The following is a 15,642-nucleotide window of genomic DNA, read 5'->3' as shown; positions in this document are numbered from 1 at the left end:
TATATATATATATATATATATACATATATATACACGACACCCAACAACTGACTAACATTGCCACTGCAAGGCTTCCAACTGCAAGCCTAATTTGGTTGCATCCCGCACTGATTACTGCTTTATTGCAGAACCGAGTGATGAATGCCTCCATTCAAAACTATTTACATCAGTGTGGTCTGCGTGGTAGACAACCAGCCAGGGTACCTGAACACACCACCTTGGTCTTCTTTGGTTGGCAAGTCACACTGTTCATATGAAAAACCATCACTGTTCGTAATGATGTGGCAGTTTTTGCATCAAGTGAAAGAATAAAAATGCTTTCTTACCAAGTCTGTTGTCCAGGGCCCCAAAGTCCAGCGAGTACTTGACGACATGATAGTTGTTCCACACGTACAGCAGATTGTCCCTGGGGTTATAATCCACAGCGGCGATGTACTGGTATGAATTGGGGAAAGGTATGTCCAGGAAGCCATCTTTACTGAGCTCGGTGTTGTAGATGTAATCAATCTTGTTCCCCGTTGCTTCGTTGTCATCGTCCTCATAGACCGACTTCACTACGTAGAGGATCCCGCAGATCATGAAAGCGTTGGAGGCCGAGCGCTTGTCGTAAGCCGTGTCCCAGGTCCCCTCGACTCGCAGCGTGTAGGGATTTAGCTGGCTGATGACGATCCGTCCGTTGTTTTGCTCGGTGGCATAAATCACCCAAAGTCCATTCTCATCCACAGCCAAGTCAATGTCTGACTTTCCTCCCCACCGGTAGGGAGAGGTATCGTGGTAGTTGGCGTTGGCGATGATAGCCTCGCCGCTCTTGATGCGAGTTCGCAGGTCAAACTTGACAATGTTGCGCGTGCGCTCCTTGTTGAAGAACAGCGCCCCGTCGTAGACCACGAAGCCCGTGCCGTCGACACGATGCGGCAGCTTGTAGGTTGTTGTTGGCCTCCCAGCAATGAAGTCTTCTTTAGAGGAGTATTCGGTCAGGGTGTCCGTACGGTAGGGCGTCCAGGGCATGTAGTAGATCTTATCAGAAGCCTGGAGAGGATCCTTGCACCAGGCTCCGGACTGGTGGTCTGACTCGAACAGGTGCTCGCTCTGGTACACCCTGCGCAGAAGCCCTGGGCACAGGAATACTGAGGAGCCAAAAATGGGGAAAGACAATCACAGAGTTACATTGCCAGGAATTGGTTCAATTGAAACACATGAAAGACAGAGACAGGAAATATTCTAATGTATAGCTGTGGTGTCAACAGATGTTCCTGCCTGAGCTGTAGATACATCTATATGTTCTCCAGATTAACCTGTCTGCATCTTTAATAATCTTTATAAGATGTTGAGTTATGCTTTTTCTTTGCTAACCTGCTTAAAAGTCTCTACAACTGTGTCCCTGGCATGCCTGCTGCGTTCCTTGGGTTTTGTGGTTTGTACAATAATTTATAAAATTTTTGTGAACAATGCTAAAACAATGCTAGAAAGCTCGGAACGGTTTTTGAAAATACCTTTTGATAAATCATGGAAAGTATTATCTGACAGCACACAATAAGAGAGATTTCATAACTTGCCTTAACATTTTGTGGAGTTTATTTTTTCCAAGATAAGGATTATTTCCAGTTCAGGTTGTTTCCCTGACCTTGAAAAAAAATTGACATAATTGCTAAATAAATTTGACTTGTTTTCAGAGAAGGGGATAATAAACTTAGTGAAGGTTATGTTTCCTGACTTCATGAGCACAGAGGAGTCAGAGGCACTGCTAAAAACTAACAGCATGCACCATTACTCGCCTACACACACATTTTATTTTATTTTTTCTCCCTTTGTCTACATGCAACAACTTTTCCACACAAGCAAATATGTGGAAGTGGTAATGGCTTCATTTAATTTTCTGCTTTCTTGTTAGTGGGAGTTTGAAAAAAAAAAAAAAGAAAAAAAGAAAAAAAGCATTAAGCAAACACACACATCCCAAATTTTTGATGAATGGCTCTGTGGCAATTATTGGCCAAGGCAGGCTCTTTGAGAAAATGAAAACAAATCAAAAGAAAAATAAATAAATTACTGTGACATCATTTCTATAATGACTGCTTTTCCATTATTTCATCTGAATGACATTTTTAATCGGAGTTATGATTTACAGCCTCCCCCCGCCCCCGCACGACCACACACACACCAAACTAATCATATGTAAACTGGTTAGTGCTCCGGTCTAATCAAGCAAAGCCAAGGCTGTGCAGCTAAGGATGGTCAATAGAAAGCACCATTTGTTAAGAAAAAAAGAAACCAATTTCAGTTAGCTATTGATTACCGTGGGCTGTGGCAATAGTGATTTTCCCTTTTCTAAAAGGTGACATCTGAATTCTCAGTTACAATGCCCGCAAAGTCACAGTAAATTACCCATTGAAATGTAGACTTATGAATACGATATTCAACACAAAGAAAGATGGCAAAAATGAAATTACGATTGGGCCCAGAGTGTGTGCGAGCAGGCTGAGATGGCTGATTAGAGTAAAAATGGGGCAGCAGCCTGACAGAGCGCTGACAGCTTGGAGCTCCCGCAAGCTGCCCGCTCTGAAGGGGGAGAAAGAGACGGGGGAAGACAGAGGCCTCTTTCTGCACCCACCCCCCACCCCCCTTTATGTAATCTCCCAAGATTAAACATGTTGTCTACCTGCAGGGTGAAAAACGCGCCGAGATGCGTCGCGGTGACACAGAGCCTCAGCACACATCTCAACGTTTGCACCGCTAAATGCTGAGGGAGCAGTTTTCTCTGCTTGGGAGAGGTAAAGTAATAATAATAATAATAAATAAAAAAAATCTCAAGACGTGCTAGGTTATGAGGTCAGAGTCTGTATGCTTTGTTCTGACAGCACTCTGGGCTCAACGTGGGTTGTGAATAAAGGTGCTTTTTAATGATGTGACAGGAGAAATGGAGGTTTGTGCATGAAAGATATTAGAAGAGCAAAACAGATGTAGCTTTCATGTTTTTTTTTTTTCTTTTTTCCTTAGCAACTTATATTTTTGACATTATATTTTTGCCAAAATTAAAAAAAAAAAAGATATTTACATTAGCCTGGAAACTCCCTGCTCCAGCCATTAAAGTCTGATTTCACTCTCATCTCCAGCTTCAATCTTTCAGTTTCATTTCAGAAGTTTTAGAATATATAGTCCAGCTTCATACACTGCTGATAATGTAAGATTGCAACTGCAATAATCTATCTCATGTATTGACTGGCAAGTCCCTGGAGGTTATAGCTATCATCGCGTTAGAGCTATCTGAAATATGCTGACAGCCCATCGGACAAGCTATTGATCATGCCGTATAGCTTTCTGCTTTAATAGTATGCGGCTGATAAAGCAGAGTTGGAATAATTTTCCGTTATTGCAGGGAATAAAAACATGTCGGCGTTATGGGATTTCCACCGGGAGCAGGCTTGTAGCAGCATTTCTCACGTGCAGTAATTATCATACGCTGTATGTGAATCAACTATTTCATGTGCAGATGTCAAAAATTACAGCGACGTGAAGAATTCGGGAGAACATTTCTAACTTTCACATCAAACAATACTTTTCCACTCTTGAACTGAAAGTTCTGCTCAGGCGAACAATAATCAGGAGGATGGAGGTCGTATTAGTTTGGGAATTTTAGAGATTTGTTTCAACAGTTTTCCCAAGTCTGTGATGATCATGTAGTTTCAATATTAAAAAAAAAGAAAAAAAAAAAAGTAAGAATTCATTCATTCATTCTTGTTGATTGGATTTCCTCTAATACACATATGATCAATATTAAAGCTAAAAACCAAAATAAACTCCTACACCCCAATTAAAATTTGGTGAAATGTAACTTGGCAAGTTCCATTTTAACCACAGGTATAATGAATTAATCAACACGCTCCTACTTCTTGCTGGATGTTTGTTCACTGTTTTTTTTTTTATTGTTGAATCTCATTTGTATAGGTTGATTTAAGTGGCAATAATCTAACTTATAAATAAGACCCACAGATTTTCACTGCAGTTTATCTAACGTTGTTTTCAGATGCTTTATGGTGCCAACTTTATCCATTCCAAAGTTTGTAAGTGCATCTGTATTTGGTATTGTACGTTAACGTGGACTTAGAAGGAGAAAAGCAAATTAAACAGACAAATTTGACACCCCATGCACGCTGAAATGTTAAACTTGTTGCATGAATGTGACAAAAGCCTCTTCAGGAAATATTTTAGGATCAGATGAGGAAAAATAATAAGCTATTTAACCACAATAATAAGAAGTGTGTAAGAAGGATTTAAGATGAGGCTTTCAAACCAGAGAACACAGTAACAAGTCCTAAGCATGGGAGTGGCTGAAGCATGCTGAGGAATCTGATTCACTGCCAAATGGTGCTCGTTTATTATACAACTTGAACGGAATAATAAAAATAGAGAACTAGGTCCACACTATTCAATCGCAAGAAATCAGGTGTTCCACCTGGACAACAATCATTTCAAATCAAGAGCCAGACAAGTGAAACATTGGACAAAATTAGGTGTCTCAAGAGGATAAAAAGACAAACTATAAAATAAAAACAGTGTTGGAGTCAATAAAGTTGGCTATCATCTAGATAAGTTCTGACTTATCTAGAACTATGATTGAAAAGCTAGATCTGTGCACAAACACCAAACATTTGTTAAAAATTATAATAAACCTTTGATTTTTGGCTCTCCTTCCTAGGGGACCTTCAGTCCCCTAGTGGGAGTCACACTGATGTTGAATGCAGTTAACCTTCTGACCAGAAGTGTGCATATGCAACCCGACTGACCAACAGCGATACAAAAAATGCCAGACACCATCTGCAGCGGCCCATCACCAGAGCATGCAAAAGCACAAAATGGAAAAAGCAGGTGAAAAAAACAAACAAATGAAAAGAAAAAGAAAAGTTGTTGGCATTTAGTTACCTTTTTGTTCCACTTCTATTTTTAGGCATGAAGGGGGAGAAAGAAAGAGAAAAATAGAGAACAGATTAATTACTGTAGGAACTGTCAAATAAAAGAACAAGAGAAGAACTGGGTTAGTGGAAAAAACTAAACAAAAAACAGTAAATATTTGATTATAAGATTCCAGGGGAGATACAAAATATGAAACCAGAGGAGAAGCTTGCTGAAAAGGAGGCAATGAGAAACAACAGTTAAACTGTGAATCATCTGGAACATTAAAGAGTTTCAAATGAAATTATGGAATGCTTCTGTAATGTAATAAAACAGCAACGGTCTGAAGTTTTGATTTTAAAGAATAAACTCCTCCAAGTCATCTGTTTAAATCTCAGTTGAAGACGACCCAGGTAAAAAAAAAATAAAAAAAAATAAAATAAAATAAAAAAGAATAAATAAATAAATAAACATCACAAAACTCCACCCCTGGTCAAACTGAAAAATCAGCTTCAAATAAAAAGTTCTCATTGAGACATGATGACCTCCAAAATGCCATATTATTGTCTGGAAATAAAGGTTTTGCGCCATTTTCTCTCATTTGAATTAAAGGACGGTGATTTAGTTCATCAGTGTTTATGTCTCTAAATCAGTTGCTAGAAAAGTTCTAAGCATCGACTTAAGAGCAAAACTTGTCAAATGATCTTCTCGTCTACATTTACATTGTGTAGTACAACTTGACTGCTTAACCAGCACAAAATAATTTCCATCATTTTTGTGGTTATTTTTTTCACACTGAAACATAAATTTCTCTCTCTTTAGCCAATTAGCAACCATTTTTTTGCTCATCAGAAGTTGACAAAATAAATTCTTGACCCAAATACAGCACCCTCAAAACCTAGCGGTGCCGCGGAAGATCAATAATCTAACACCAGAACATTTGTTGCACTCCTCTGTAAATGATCTCTGGAGAGTTGCTTCTTTTTTTGTTGTTTTTTTTTACTTCCCTTACCATTCCTCTTTGGCGTGTGTGGTCTTGTCCAGCTTCGTTTGTCGCAGTTCCAAGACGCTTCAAGCTTCTAACTTTAACAGTAGATATGCAGGTAGGTAGTTTCTCGTACCCATCTGATTTTCTTGAACATGTCTTCTAATTTCAAGAGCGGTGAAAACAACTTCACCTTTGTGTCACATAACTTGTTTACCCGAGTGAAAACAGGAAAACATTATTAATATCTAAAAATTCTGGTAAATCCTGCTCAAATTTATAATAATAATAATAAAAAAAAATTCTTCATTACTTTTGTTTCACAGGACTTGCCAGGGTCAAATTAATTATTGCAGGGGTGATTTGATAAAAATACAATTGTTCCCAGACATATTTTCACCACTGAATAAAAATTGAGACAAATTAAGGGCCGGATTTTCTAAATTTTTCAGTGCGAAGCTATGTTAGAGCAATAAACCATTTGTTCATATTAAGGATTTCTACACATCTTGGAATATTTATCTACAACCAGATGTAGAGTTCCAAATCAAACATGTGCAAACCGAATGACAGAGAAGAATAAATATTAAACAGGGCAAAACCATCAGTCTGGTGCCTCTGTGCATGCTTCCTCACAGATTCGTCTGCAAAAAGCTTTAAGGGAATATAAAGTCCATGGACTTATCAAAGGAGTCTGCAGAGTTGAACTTATGATTCAAGCATAAAGAGAATCACATTCATCAGAGGTAATGAGAAGCTTAACCTGCATTCAAAAAGAGAAGGAAACTGAGAAATGGTGTTAAATGAAAATAAAATGTTTTGTTAAAGATCTGGATAATTATTTAAGAATTATTTGGTGTGAAAGTATGTTTTTGTAAAAATGAATACATTTATTGGCTTAGTGTGGAAAGACTTTTTTTTTTTTTTTTTTTTCCAAATTTGCAAGAATTACTGAACTAAAACAAACACCGTCATTGTGCACAATCACCGAAAGTTCACATTGACGATGGAGTTACTTCAGTGAAAACAAAAAACTGAAATAAGTCAAGACTGATTGCTGTGGGTTACCACACAGAAAGTGTCTTGCACAAGCAATTTTTAATATCTTGGTACGTTACAACTATTAACTTCCTTAGTTAACTCAAGTACAATTCTGGAAGAAAATCTGTCAGATGCTGCTTAAAAGTAAGAGAAAGAAAACGTTGGGGCAGAACTTTCAACGGTACAGCAAACACACAGCCGTAGATATAATAGAATGGATAATATCAAAACATGTACTTGTGTCACAGTGGGGAGGGGCATTGTGACACATTGCCCCTCCCCATTGGGGACATTTGAAAATGGATGTTTCATTCATTTTAAATGACCTTTGGTTATTTTGCAAAGAAAAATCGACAAAAACTTCAGCCTGTAGATCTGCAAACCTTGTAGAGACACACTTTAGAAAATGCATCTTGCCACTGTTGTAACTTGTAGAACCACCAGTGACCAGGATGGAGACGCATGACACATATTTCACGTTTCAATTTGCAAACTATTTTGACAACCATGCATCATGGAATGGTAATGGATACTATCGACACTTTTGCAATGCCCCCCAAAACACCTCTTGATAAAGCTTGTACAACCTCGCACATGTCTCTCAAGAAATGGAAACAAACTTGTATCAACAAAGAGCCTGATCTCTGTCACTTAGACAAGCCCCTTAAGTCAGCCATAGCATTTTGGCTATCTCTCCCATTTAAAGGTTCAGGTTAGCATCCAGCCAGCATCGCAGCTCCAGCCCCTTTCCCTCCAGTAATCCAGCATCTAATAAGATAGGATTAACCTCTGGTACCAGAGCTTACAGGAGTGCTCTCCTCCAGAGAGTGCAACAGAGTGAGGTATGGAGGTCAGCAGCTAGGTTGAAGGGAGGGTGAAGTTTAAAAGATGGGAAAGTTATGAGATGAGAACTATATTATTGCGAGGCAGCGGGCCAATGAGATGAAGAGAATCAGGCAGGCGAGTGGGGAAAAAGAGGGAGAAATAATAGGGAGAACCTCTCAACAAGTTGTCCCGTTTGTCAGATCATAAAGTCCTGCACCGGTACAGCGAGACACCTCATTAACAGCGAGCACTCGAGCCGTCGCTTAGGCGCAATAAGCTCGCGGCTAGCACGAGCAACAGTTGCTTAGGGCTGCGCACAATTCACTAAACATGGAGCTGCATGTGGACCCCCATGCATCAAATCAAAGCAAACAGCCTAAACGTGCCCTGATCGACGCCTCCTCGCCTCCCCGGGGCAGCTGCCACATAGCAAAGACCACGGGGGAGGCCTGTGTTTCTGATTGAGCGATCGCTAACAGTGGCGAGGGGAGAGCAGGGGTAATGATCTATAAAAAAAAGGCATTAGTGGCGGGGATGTGAGAAGCCGGTATACGATGCAATCACCGGGGGAGATGGTGTGAGAAAGGGAGTAAAGGATGTGGATGAAATCCCCCAACGAGGAAACACAGCGCTCCCCGGGCTTCGGTCCAGCAACGCCGGCTCTTCCCATGACCGGAAGACGCCGAGGTGGGTTGCGGCACGGCCAGCCCGTTTGTGCATTCAGAGCAATTTGTTCACGTCATGCCCGATCATGTTTCTTCCTCAGACGGAGATATAAGTGAAGACGTACGGCTCTCGGGTGTCCACGTTTGGCTCAAGCTGGAGACACGAGGGGAGTGATGGAGAAAGGAAAAAAAAAAAAAAGGCAGAATTGATTTATTTGAAAAGCTTTTTTACTCCACCCCACCACCTCTATTGTGACCCTAATACAATTTTGGTCATGGCTGTCACTGAGTCACTGAAAGGCACTTAGTTCCCTCATCTCTTCCGCCCCCCCACCCCCAAAATACTCCTTGTCTTTTTTTTTTGTGCCCTGTCTCGGATGTGAAAGACACTCAATACAATACTAATATTTTTAATAAAAGAGACCACTTCAGATATATTCCTGCGTCAGTAAAAAAAAAAAAAATCATCATTTCACCAAAACAAGTCCTTGAGAACTAGTTACAGATGTTGTAACAAACAATTCTTTATCTACTTTCACACTCATACATTTGATAAAATGTTAATGAAATATTTCATTTCAGCATTTTGAAAACCCTTTGGCAGATGCAAAACGCTTCGGTTTAATTTTGGAAAGCAAAAAAAAAAAAAAAAAAATACTGGAAAACGATAAAGACACATCTGTGTAATGATAACGGATTGAGACGAAGGTTAATCACTCACAGGTCCATCATTACTCATAATTAAATTTAAAACATTTAGTAGCGTTAGGGAAAAATTAGCTGAGTGGAATATCCTGAGTACTGAAGTGGTCCTTATGTAAATTCAGTCTGGTCAGCTTTGGGCTTCGAGTAGCTGCAGGCTTTACTTGAGCTTGCCTTTTTACAAATGATTGCAAGTCGCTTTTGTGGTGGGAAGGCCAGGTGGGTGCTGCTTCCATCCAGAAAATGGCTGCATTTTTGCTTGAGAGGAAAGATAACCAGCAGCGATTATTACCTATTTATAGCCAAATGCAACAGGAATGAGACCGTTGACAGTATTTCAGCTTAAGATTGGCCAAGAATGACTAACATCTTGTTCAAACTGGTGCAAATAGCAAACAAGAAAGGATGCCCAGTCCAACCTGTTTCGTCTAATGAAAGTCCCAAGTTTTGTTTGGCAGATTTTGAAGATGCAAATTCATTTCTTCGAGCAGATGTGATTAGAAATACTATTTAAAAGCAATTTCTAAAGTTTCTGAAACAGCTCCCCGAGTTCACGCGTGACATTCCTCACTGCTGGCAGATGTGCAAAATCTGTCCAAATAAAATACCGGTTTGCGACTCCGTGTGCAACATCCACTCACCGTTCGCTTTATGAGGTATGCCTGTTCAGTTAACATAAAAGGCACATCGGTCCATCACACAGCAGCAAAAACTCAATAAGTTTCAACCTCCAAAATCTACTGAATAGGATTTATCAAAGTTCTAACCAAGCCTCAGAATGAGGTAGAAAGAGAATCCGAGTGACTTTGAACATGACATGGTTGCTGGTGTCAGATTGACTGATCTGAGTATGAAAACTGATGACCCATTGAGGTTTTCCCCACATACGACAGTCTCTCTGAAGCTTCAATGAAATAATGAAAAAAAAAAGTCCTTAACTGCTTTTTAAAAGTGTCCATCAAAACTCTGTAGAAAAAGAGGGGTACGGCAGCACTGGGTCACCCAGGTTGGAAAATCATTACCTGGTTCAATGAGTATCATTTACAGCTACAGGATGTTCAGATATTAAAGTCGTAACTATTCGAAAATGAATGGGCTGTATTGTACAAGAGGTTGAGGCAGCTGGTGGTGATGTAATGGTATGGAGGATTTTTTTATTTTTTGTCAATACACTGGCCCTTTAATACCAACTAACAGAGTCTACCTAAGCATCGTTGCAGACCATGTCCATCTCTTGGACCAGTCCACCCATCTTCTAATGGCTACTTCTTTCAGGATAATGCGCCATTTAACAAAGCAGACCATCTAAAACCAATCTATGCAACAAAGACTTGAGGCTGATCTGCTGAAAAATAAATAAATAAATAAACAAACAAACAACAGTCCAACCTAGTAAAAGCAGGATGCATTTAATAAAATGAATTTTCCAACCTTGAAAACTTGCTGCTCACTACCGAAGATAAATAGTGAAAATAGTAGAGGAAAGCTGCCAAGAGCTGGTCTGCAATTATAAGGATTTAATTGCTGTGACACTAATTACAATTAATCTGCTGCTTGTTGGGAAGGTTTCAGGAGCTTGTTGTTATTTTCAAGGTTCAAATAAAGAAATGCCTTTCCTTTTAAACTCATACTCCTTCCGCTAAATTTTTGCATCTTTTAGGAGACATGCGTCCAAATCCTTCAGGGGATAATTTTGGGATCAACTGTAGATACGCAGACGAAGCCAAAACCACTGCTCCTCTGCCTCCCGTCGGTTTTTGTGCGATCTGCTTCCGGCCGAATATCCTCCGATGCCGCCGATGTGCGCCGACCTCGTCACGTGAGCGGCAGCTGTATGGATTTTCATTTGAATAATTAATGCTTCTCAATTTCACACTAATGGTTGAGAGGTATCAGAATGGTATCATTAGGCACTAATAGAGATTCATGGCAAAATGGCAGCAATATTTTCTGCAGCGCCCTCCCCTCAGACTCCCCAGTCCTTCCTTCCGTCTCAAAGAATGAGCTGAAGAGTGAACCCCCCACCACCCCCACCCTCTCCTCCTCCTTAACTCCATCCCATCAGCTTTTTAATTAATGACACAGATTACAGGGCTTTGAATAGCATGTGCCTAAGGATGGGGGAGGACACAGCGGGCCCCCCATCTCTCTTCTTCTGTATTCCCACTCATTTCACCCCCAACCCCTATCGTCTCCCTCGGTCGGCACTCGTGCCTCCCAAACCATCATTACAGGCTCCATTTCTAAACATCTCTCTTTTCTTTTCAACCACTCGTCTGCTCTCTTTGTGCTACCTTCAAACACTTATTCAATCTCCTTCCCATAGCGTCTACTTTCTGTCTCTGTCGCTTTTGCTGGTCCCTCCCCCCTGCGGGGGAAAGAAGCATGCCATCTTATAACCTTGACGATTCAGGTTGCCGCCAGTGTGCAAGCATCTCCTCTCATCCTGTGAGATTGCATGTTTGAGTTTGTCTTGCTTTGAAGGACGGCAGCAAGAAATAGATGCTGACCGAGCCACATAGGGGCTGACCAGTGGAGAGTGAGATGACATGTGGAATCCAAGAGCAACACAATTAATGATGCCCTAGTGGAACATGGCAGCAGCTGGAGCAGTAATAACTTAACTGGAGCACCTAAAATATGGCTCAATTTGTAAAGACCTTGAAACCAGGAAGAGATTTATGGGGGGAAAAAATGCAAAAATTGCTCAAACACCTTGTTAGAAACAGCTTTAAGGTATTTTATTGGACTGACACTAAGGTGTGTGAAATTGTGAATCGAGAAAAAAAAAAAACAGATACATGGTTTTCTTTTTTTTTTTTCTTTTAATAAGAGTCAAAAAAAAGTATATTGTGCAGTTGCATTCACTTCCAGATACTGAAGCTTTCACCCATTCTCCTCAGCAAGAAACTCGAGCTCAATTAGATTGAACAGAGTGTCTGCAAACAGCTATCGTAAAGCTCCTGCCACCAACTCTCAATAATGAGACTTTGACTAGGCCATTCTAACACATGTACATGTTTTCCCTCCAAGTCGCAGGTTTCCCATTCCAGTTTTGAAGAACCAGTGTCCTGTATGTTTAAGATGTTTCAGAACTTGACATGCAGGGGAAGAAATTCAGACATTATTTCACATCTGAAACATGCAGCATATTGCTTCTCTGGTCGAATGTGTATCTGAAAGGTGAACAACCTGAAGTCATCTAGCAACAGTTACTTTATTCCAAGATTTTTTTTACATTTTTTTAACCAAGGGCCTCTTTACTACGTCTATAATAACGCTCTTCCTGTCAGCCTGTCTGTTTAGGTGGACAAACATACTTTAGATGATGGATTGAACAGCTATTTGTTACACAATCAAATCTTGATAGGTTGTTTTACAAACTTACTCATTTAAACTCGCCTACAATCTGTTGTGATCCTTGGTCTTCTTGGTGACATTTGTTCACCGATGCTCCCAGCAACATTTTTGAGTCCCTCACAGAACAGTTGGAGTTAAACCGATTAATTTGACACGCTTTGATAAACTTGTTGTGCTGGATTTTATTTAATGGTATCAAAATAAAACAACCTAGTCTTCCTCTTTTGTAAAAAAAAAAAATAATTTATATTTTCCTTTTTTTTTTTTTTTTATTTAGAGCAAAATGGAACCAAAGTAGAATTCCTTGTTTGTGTGCACAGATGTAGTGAATACGGTTACATTTTGATCTGTCACATACAATGTCAACAAAATGGTCAAATGTTATAAGTGTAAAATGGTCGGGGTGTGACCACTTTTTAAAGCCGCTGTGTGCTTGCAGTATGGCAAAAGTGAAATTAAAACAATAAAATAAAGAAATACAAGAGAATAGTAAATGAGCCATGATTCACAGGGTGATCATTAAAAGAAAACCCCTGAGGATACTAGCCTCTAATTAGTGCTGTATTCTCGACACTTGGCACTTTGAGAAGCAGGTTCCTGAGTGTGTTTGTAGCCCGTGGAGAAAAACACGAAGAAAAAAAAAAACAGAAATGCTTTCCTCGCAATGTATTATATCACATTATTTATAGACATTTCTACAGCTTGTACGCCATTTGCTCAGAGTTTTTGCAAGGAAAAAAAAAAAAAGAGTGTAATCTGTATTTATGTTATTAGCAAATAGTCGAGCAGCTGCTAGAAAATCAAGACCTGATAGATTGCAGCCGCTTATTTAGCTATTAGTGGGGGAGAACAGTTTCTCTGTGTCCAGATTCACCCCTTTATCACAGCTATTTATCCACATTGGTAATCACTGCTTAACCATGCAATTGTGCCGCCTCTCAACAAGGGAAATTTCTTTTCTTTTTTCTTTTTTCCTGCGAGAGGACTGTAAATCCCACCTGGTACGAACTCCAACTGCACTTTTAGTAATCTTGCATAAAAGTGATTTCCTCATTCTTACAAATGTGACATTTCTATTTTTTCACTTAGTTCATTTTATGGTTGCCCTGAGGTCTGTCTATTCCTATATCCACGTATTTTCTCACCAAATGAGTCAAGATATTTCTCTGTTGATTTATTTATTCACTTATTTGTTTTTAGTAAGTATTTTAGTTATTTGGTTATATGTCTATACTTATTCCTCCATCTATCCCTTTACTTACCCACTAGTCGAGGTTTCTCATCAATTAGTTTTTATTTCTTTAGTTATTTTATTCAGTATTCATATTGGGTTTTTTTGTCTATTAACCTTACTAATTAGTTGAATGAAATTTAATTTGTTTTAACCAACAACATACTGGTTCACAATTCTGTTGACCTAACCAAACCAAACATTTATCAAACTGACTTTATTATTTAACTTTTTTTTTTCTTTAGCATCCAACTTATACTCTTTATTGTGAAAAAAACAACAGTAGATACATTTTCAAAAGACAAGTTTACTGTTAGCATTCATAGTGCAATTTATTTGCTACCCTAATTTTTGAAGTATTTCTACCTGTAATTGATACTTTACTCTGGCGCTATAGCAGAGAGAAGTATTGACATGTTTTTAAAGCTAACGACCAACACCATGGCTAGTGTCAAGCACCAAGTGACCAAATTGTGCACATAGTCAGCTCAGCACAGAAGCAGCTAGCTGTTACGTTCACAACATTGCCTAAAGTAAGGAATATGCTAAGCTGACTGCTTAATGTACCATTCTTAATGCCACATTTCAATCAAAGGTCCTGTTTTACACCTGAAAGAAGACTTGGCAAAGAAAGGAATTTGGAGGGGAAAATTGGCTTTTGAGACTCTTTTCAGCACTTCTACATGTTTTGCTTGAAGTTAGGTCAGCCTGACTGGATTAACCGTCACTTTGGGAGGTCACACTTTTCAGATGGGAGACGCTCTGGGCAGGTGAAAGGGGTTGCTGTTTGCTTGGTAGTTATGAGAGCAGCTTGTCATGGTGTGAACCCCCTGCAGACGTTTATAAGAAAAGAGATGAAGTGAGAACACTTTTAGGAGTGTTTTTTTTTTTAGATGACATTGTTTCTTATGGCAATCATAAGTTTGATCTGTCAATTCAAATTACGATTAACCTGATTGTCACATGTTCTGCTGCCCCTGCAGGATAAATGTAGCACTGCAAGTGATCAATATGTTTATTCCCTACAATTAATCATTACAATTAATGTGCATGGTTATTTGAAAAAAAAAAAAAAAAAATCACCTTAACTGACAGACTTTCATACCAATATATATTCTGGGTCTAGTAGATAGCCCTTACAGCCAGTTATTTCTTTTTTACCCTAAAGTGTCAGATTCTTAGTTTGCTAGTGGACTTCACGTTTTGTTAGTTTGACTAAAAGTCAAATGATTCATCACAAATTGTAGACTTCTCCCGTTATTAACACAATACCGTGGCTATTTTTTTTTTTTTAGAATGTTAGTAACTGGTAAAAAAAAGAAACCATGCAGCAAGTTATTTTACAAGGGCGTCTTGACACAATAAATGTTAAAATTGTTGAGCATCGCGTAGTGCAGCGATTAGAGTAGGCACTCTAAAAACAGAGGCCACAGGCCATCTGGAGTGCTGTTTTTGGTACCTTTGCTGCATGTTGCTACTTTAGTTGAATTGTTTTCTTACTTACCAGACTTGACAGACTTCTCTCTTTTGAAAAACCTGCAGATCTCGAAAGGAAACAGGAGCATGCAAGAGGGCTGCTCTTTTCTTTGTCCCAGCGCTTTTGCAACTACGTCACATATATTCTGGCATTTCAGAATGCAGTAAGCATCTATTAAAGCACAAGCCCCAAGTTTTCAGGTCAGTGGCTGGTAAACATCACCGCAGGTCACTGAGAGGCAGACAGAAGCAGAACATCAAAGACTGGATATTGAAACATAATGAATGAAAAATTACTGGATAATCATTGGCAGGTTGCCTGTATCGAGGTAACAAGGTTTTTTAAAAATGTCTGATTTCAAACAGTCTTTTCATCTTCATCACGGCTCTCCTACTGCAAAAGTTAAAGGAGTTAAAGGAGGTTTCTGCCACTGTAGGGGGATTCGTGTGTGACAGAGCTCCCTCAAATA

The 15,642-nt window shown here is 39.4% G+C and overlaps 1 protein-coding gene across 22 annotated transcripts in view; it reads right to left on the bottom strand.

Annotated features, from left to right (window-relative positions):
- Window positions 1-15,642, bottom strand: part of LOC103146369 (adhesion G protein-coupled receptor L3) — a 277,143-nt gene that overhangs the window by 101,026 nt on the left and 160,475 nt on the right. For 13 of the 22 annotated variants that reach the window (XM_016677493.1, XM_016677494.1, XM_016677482.1 and 10 more), the window contains 2 exons: window positions 4,918-4,932; window positions 327-1,136 (listed from right to left, as the gene is read on the bottom strand). In XM_016677493.1, the coding sequence (XP_016532979.1) occupies window positions 327-1,136; window positions 4,918-4,932 (825 nt within the window). The remainder of the gene's footprint in view (window positions 1-326; window positions 1,137-4,917; window positions 4,933-15,642) is intronic. The other 9 variants (XM_016677497.1, XM_007564259.2, XM_016677495.1 and 6 more) reach the window with 1 other exon arrangement.

The sequence above is a fragment of the Poecilia formosa genome, unplaced genomic scaffold, assembly GCF_000485575.1.
Source record: "Poecilia formosa unplaced genomic scaffold, Poecilia_formosa-5.1.2 Scaffold157, whole genome shotgun sequence".
NCBI classification, from domain to species: domain Eukaryota; kingdom Metazoa; phylum Chordata; class Actinopteri; order Cyprinodontiformes; family Poeciliidae; genus Poecilia; species Poecilia formosa.
Note: the sequence above shows the minus strand (reverse complement) of the source record. Positions and strands in the feature narration are given on the sequence as shown.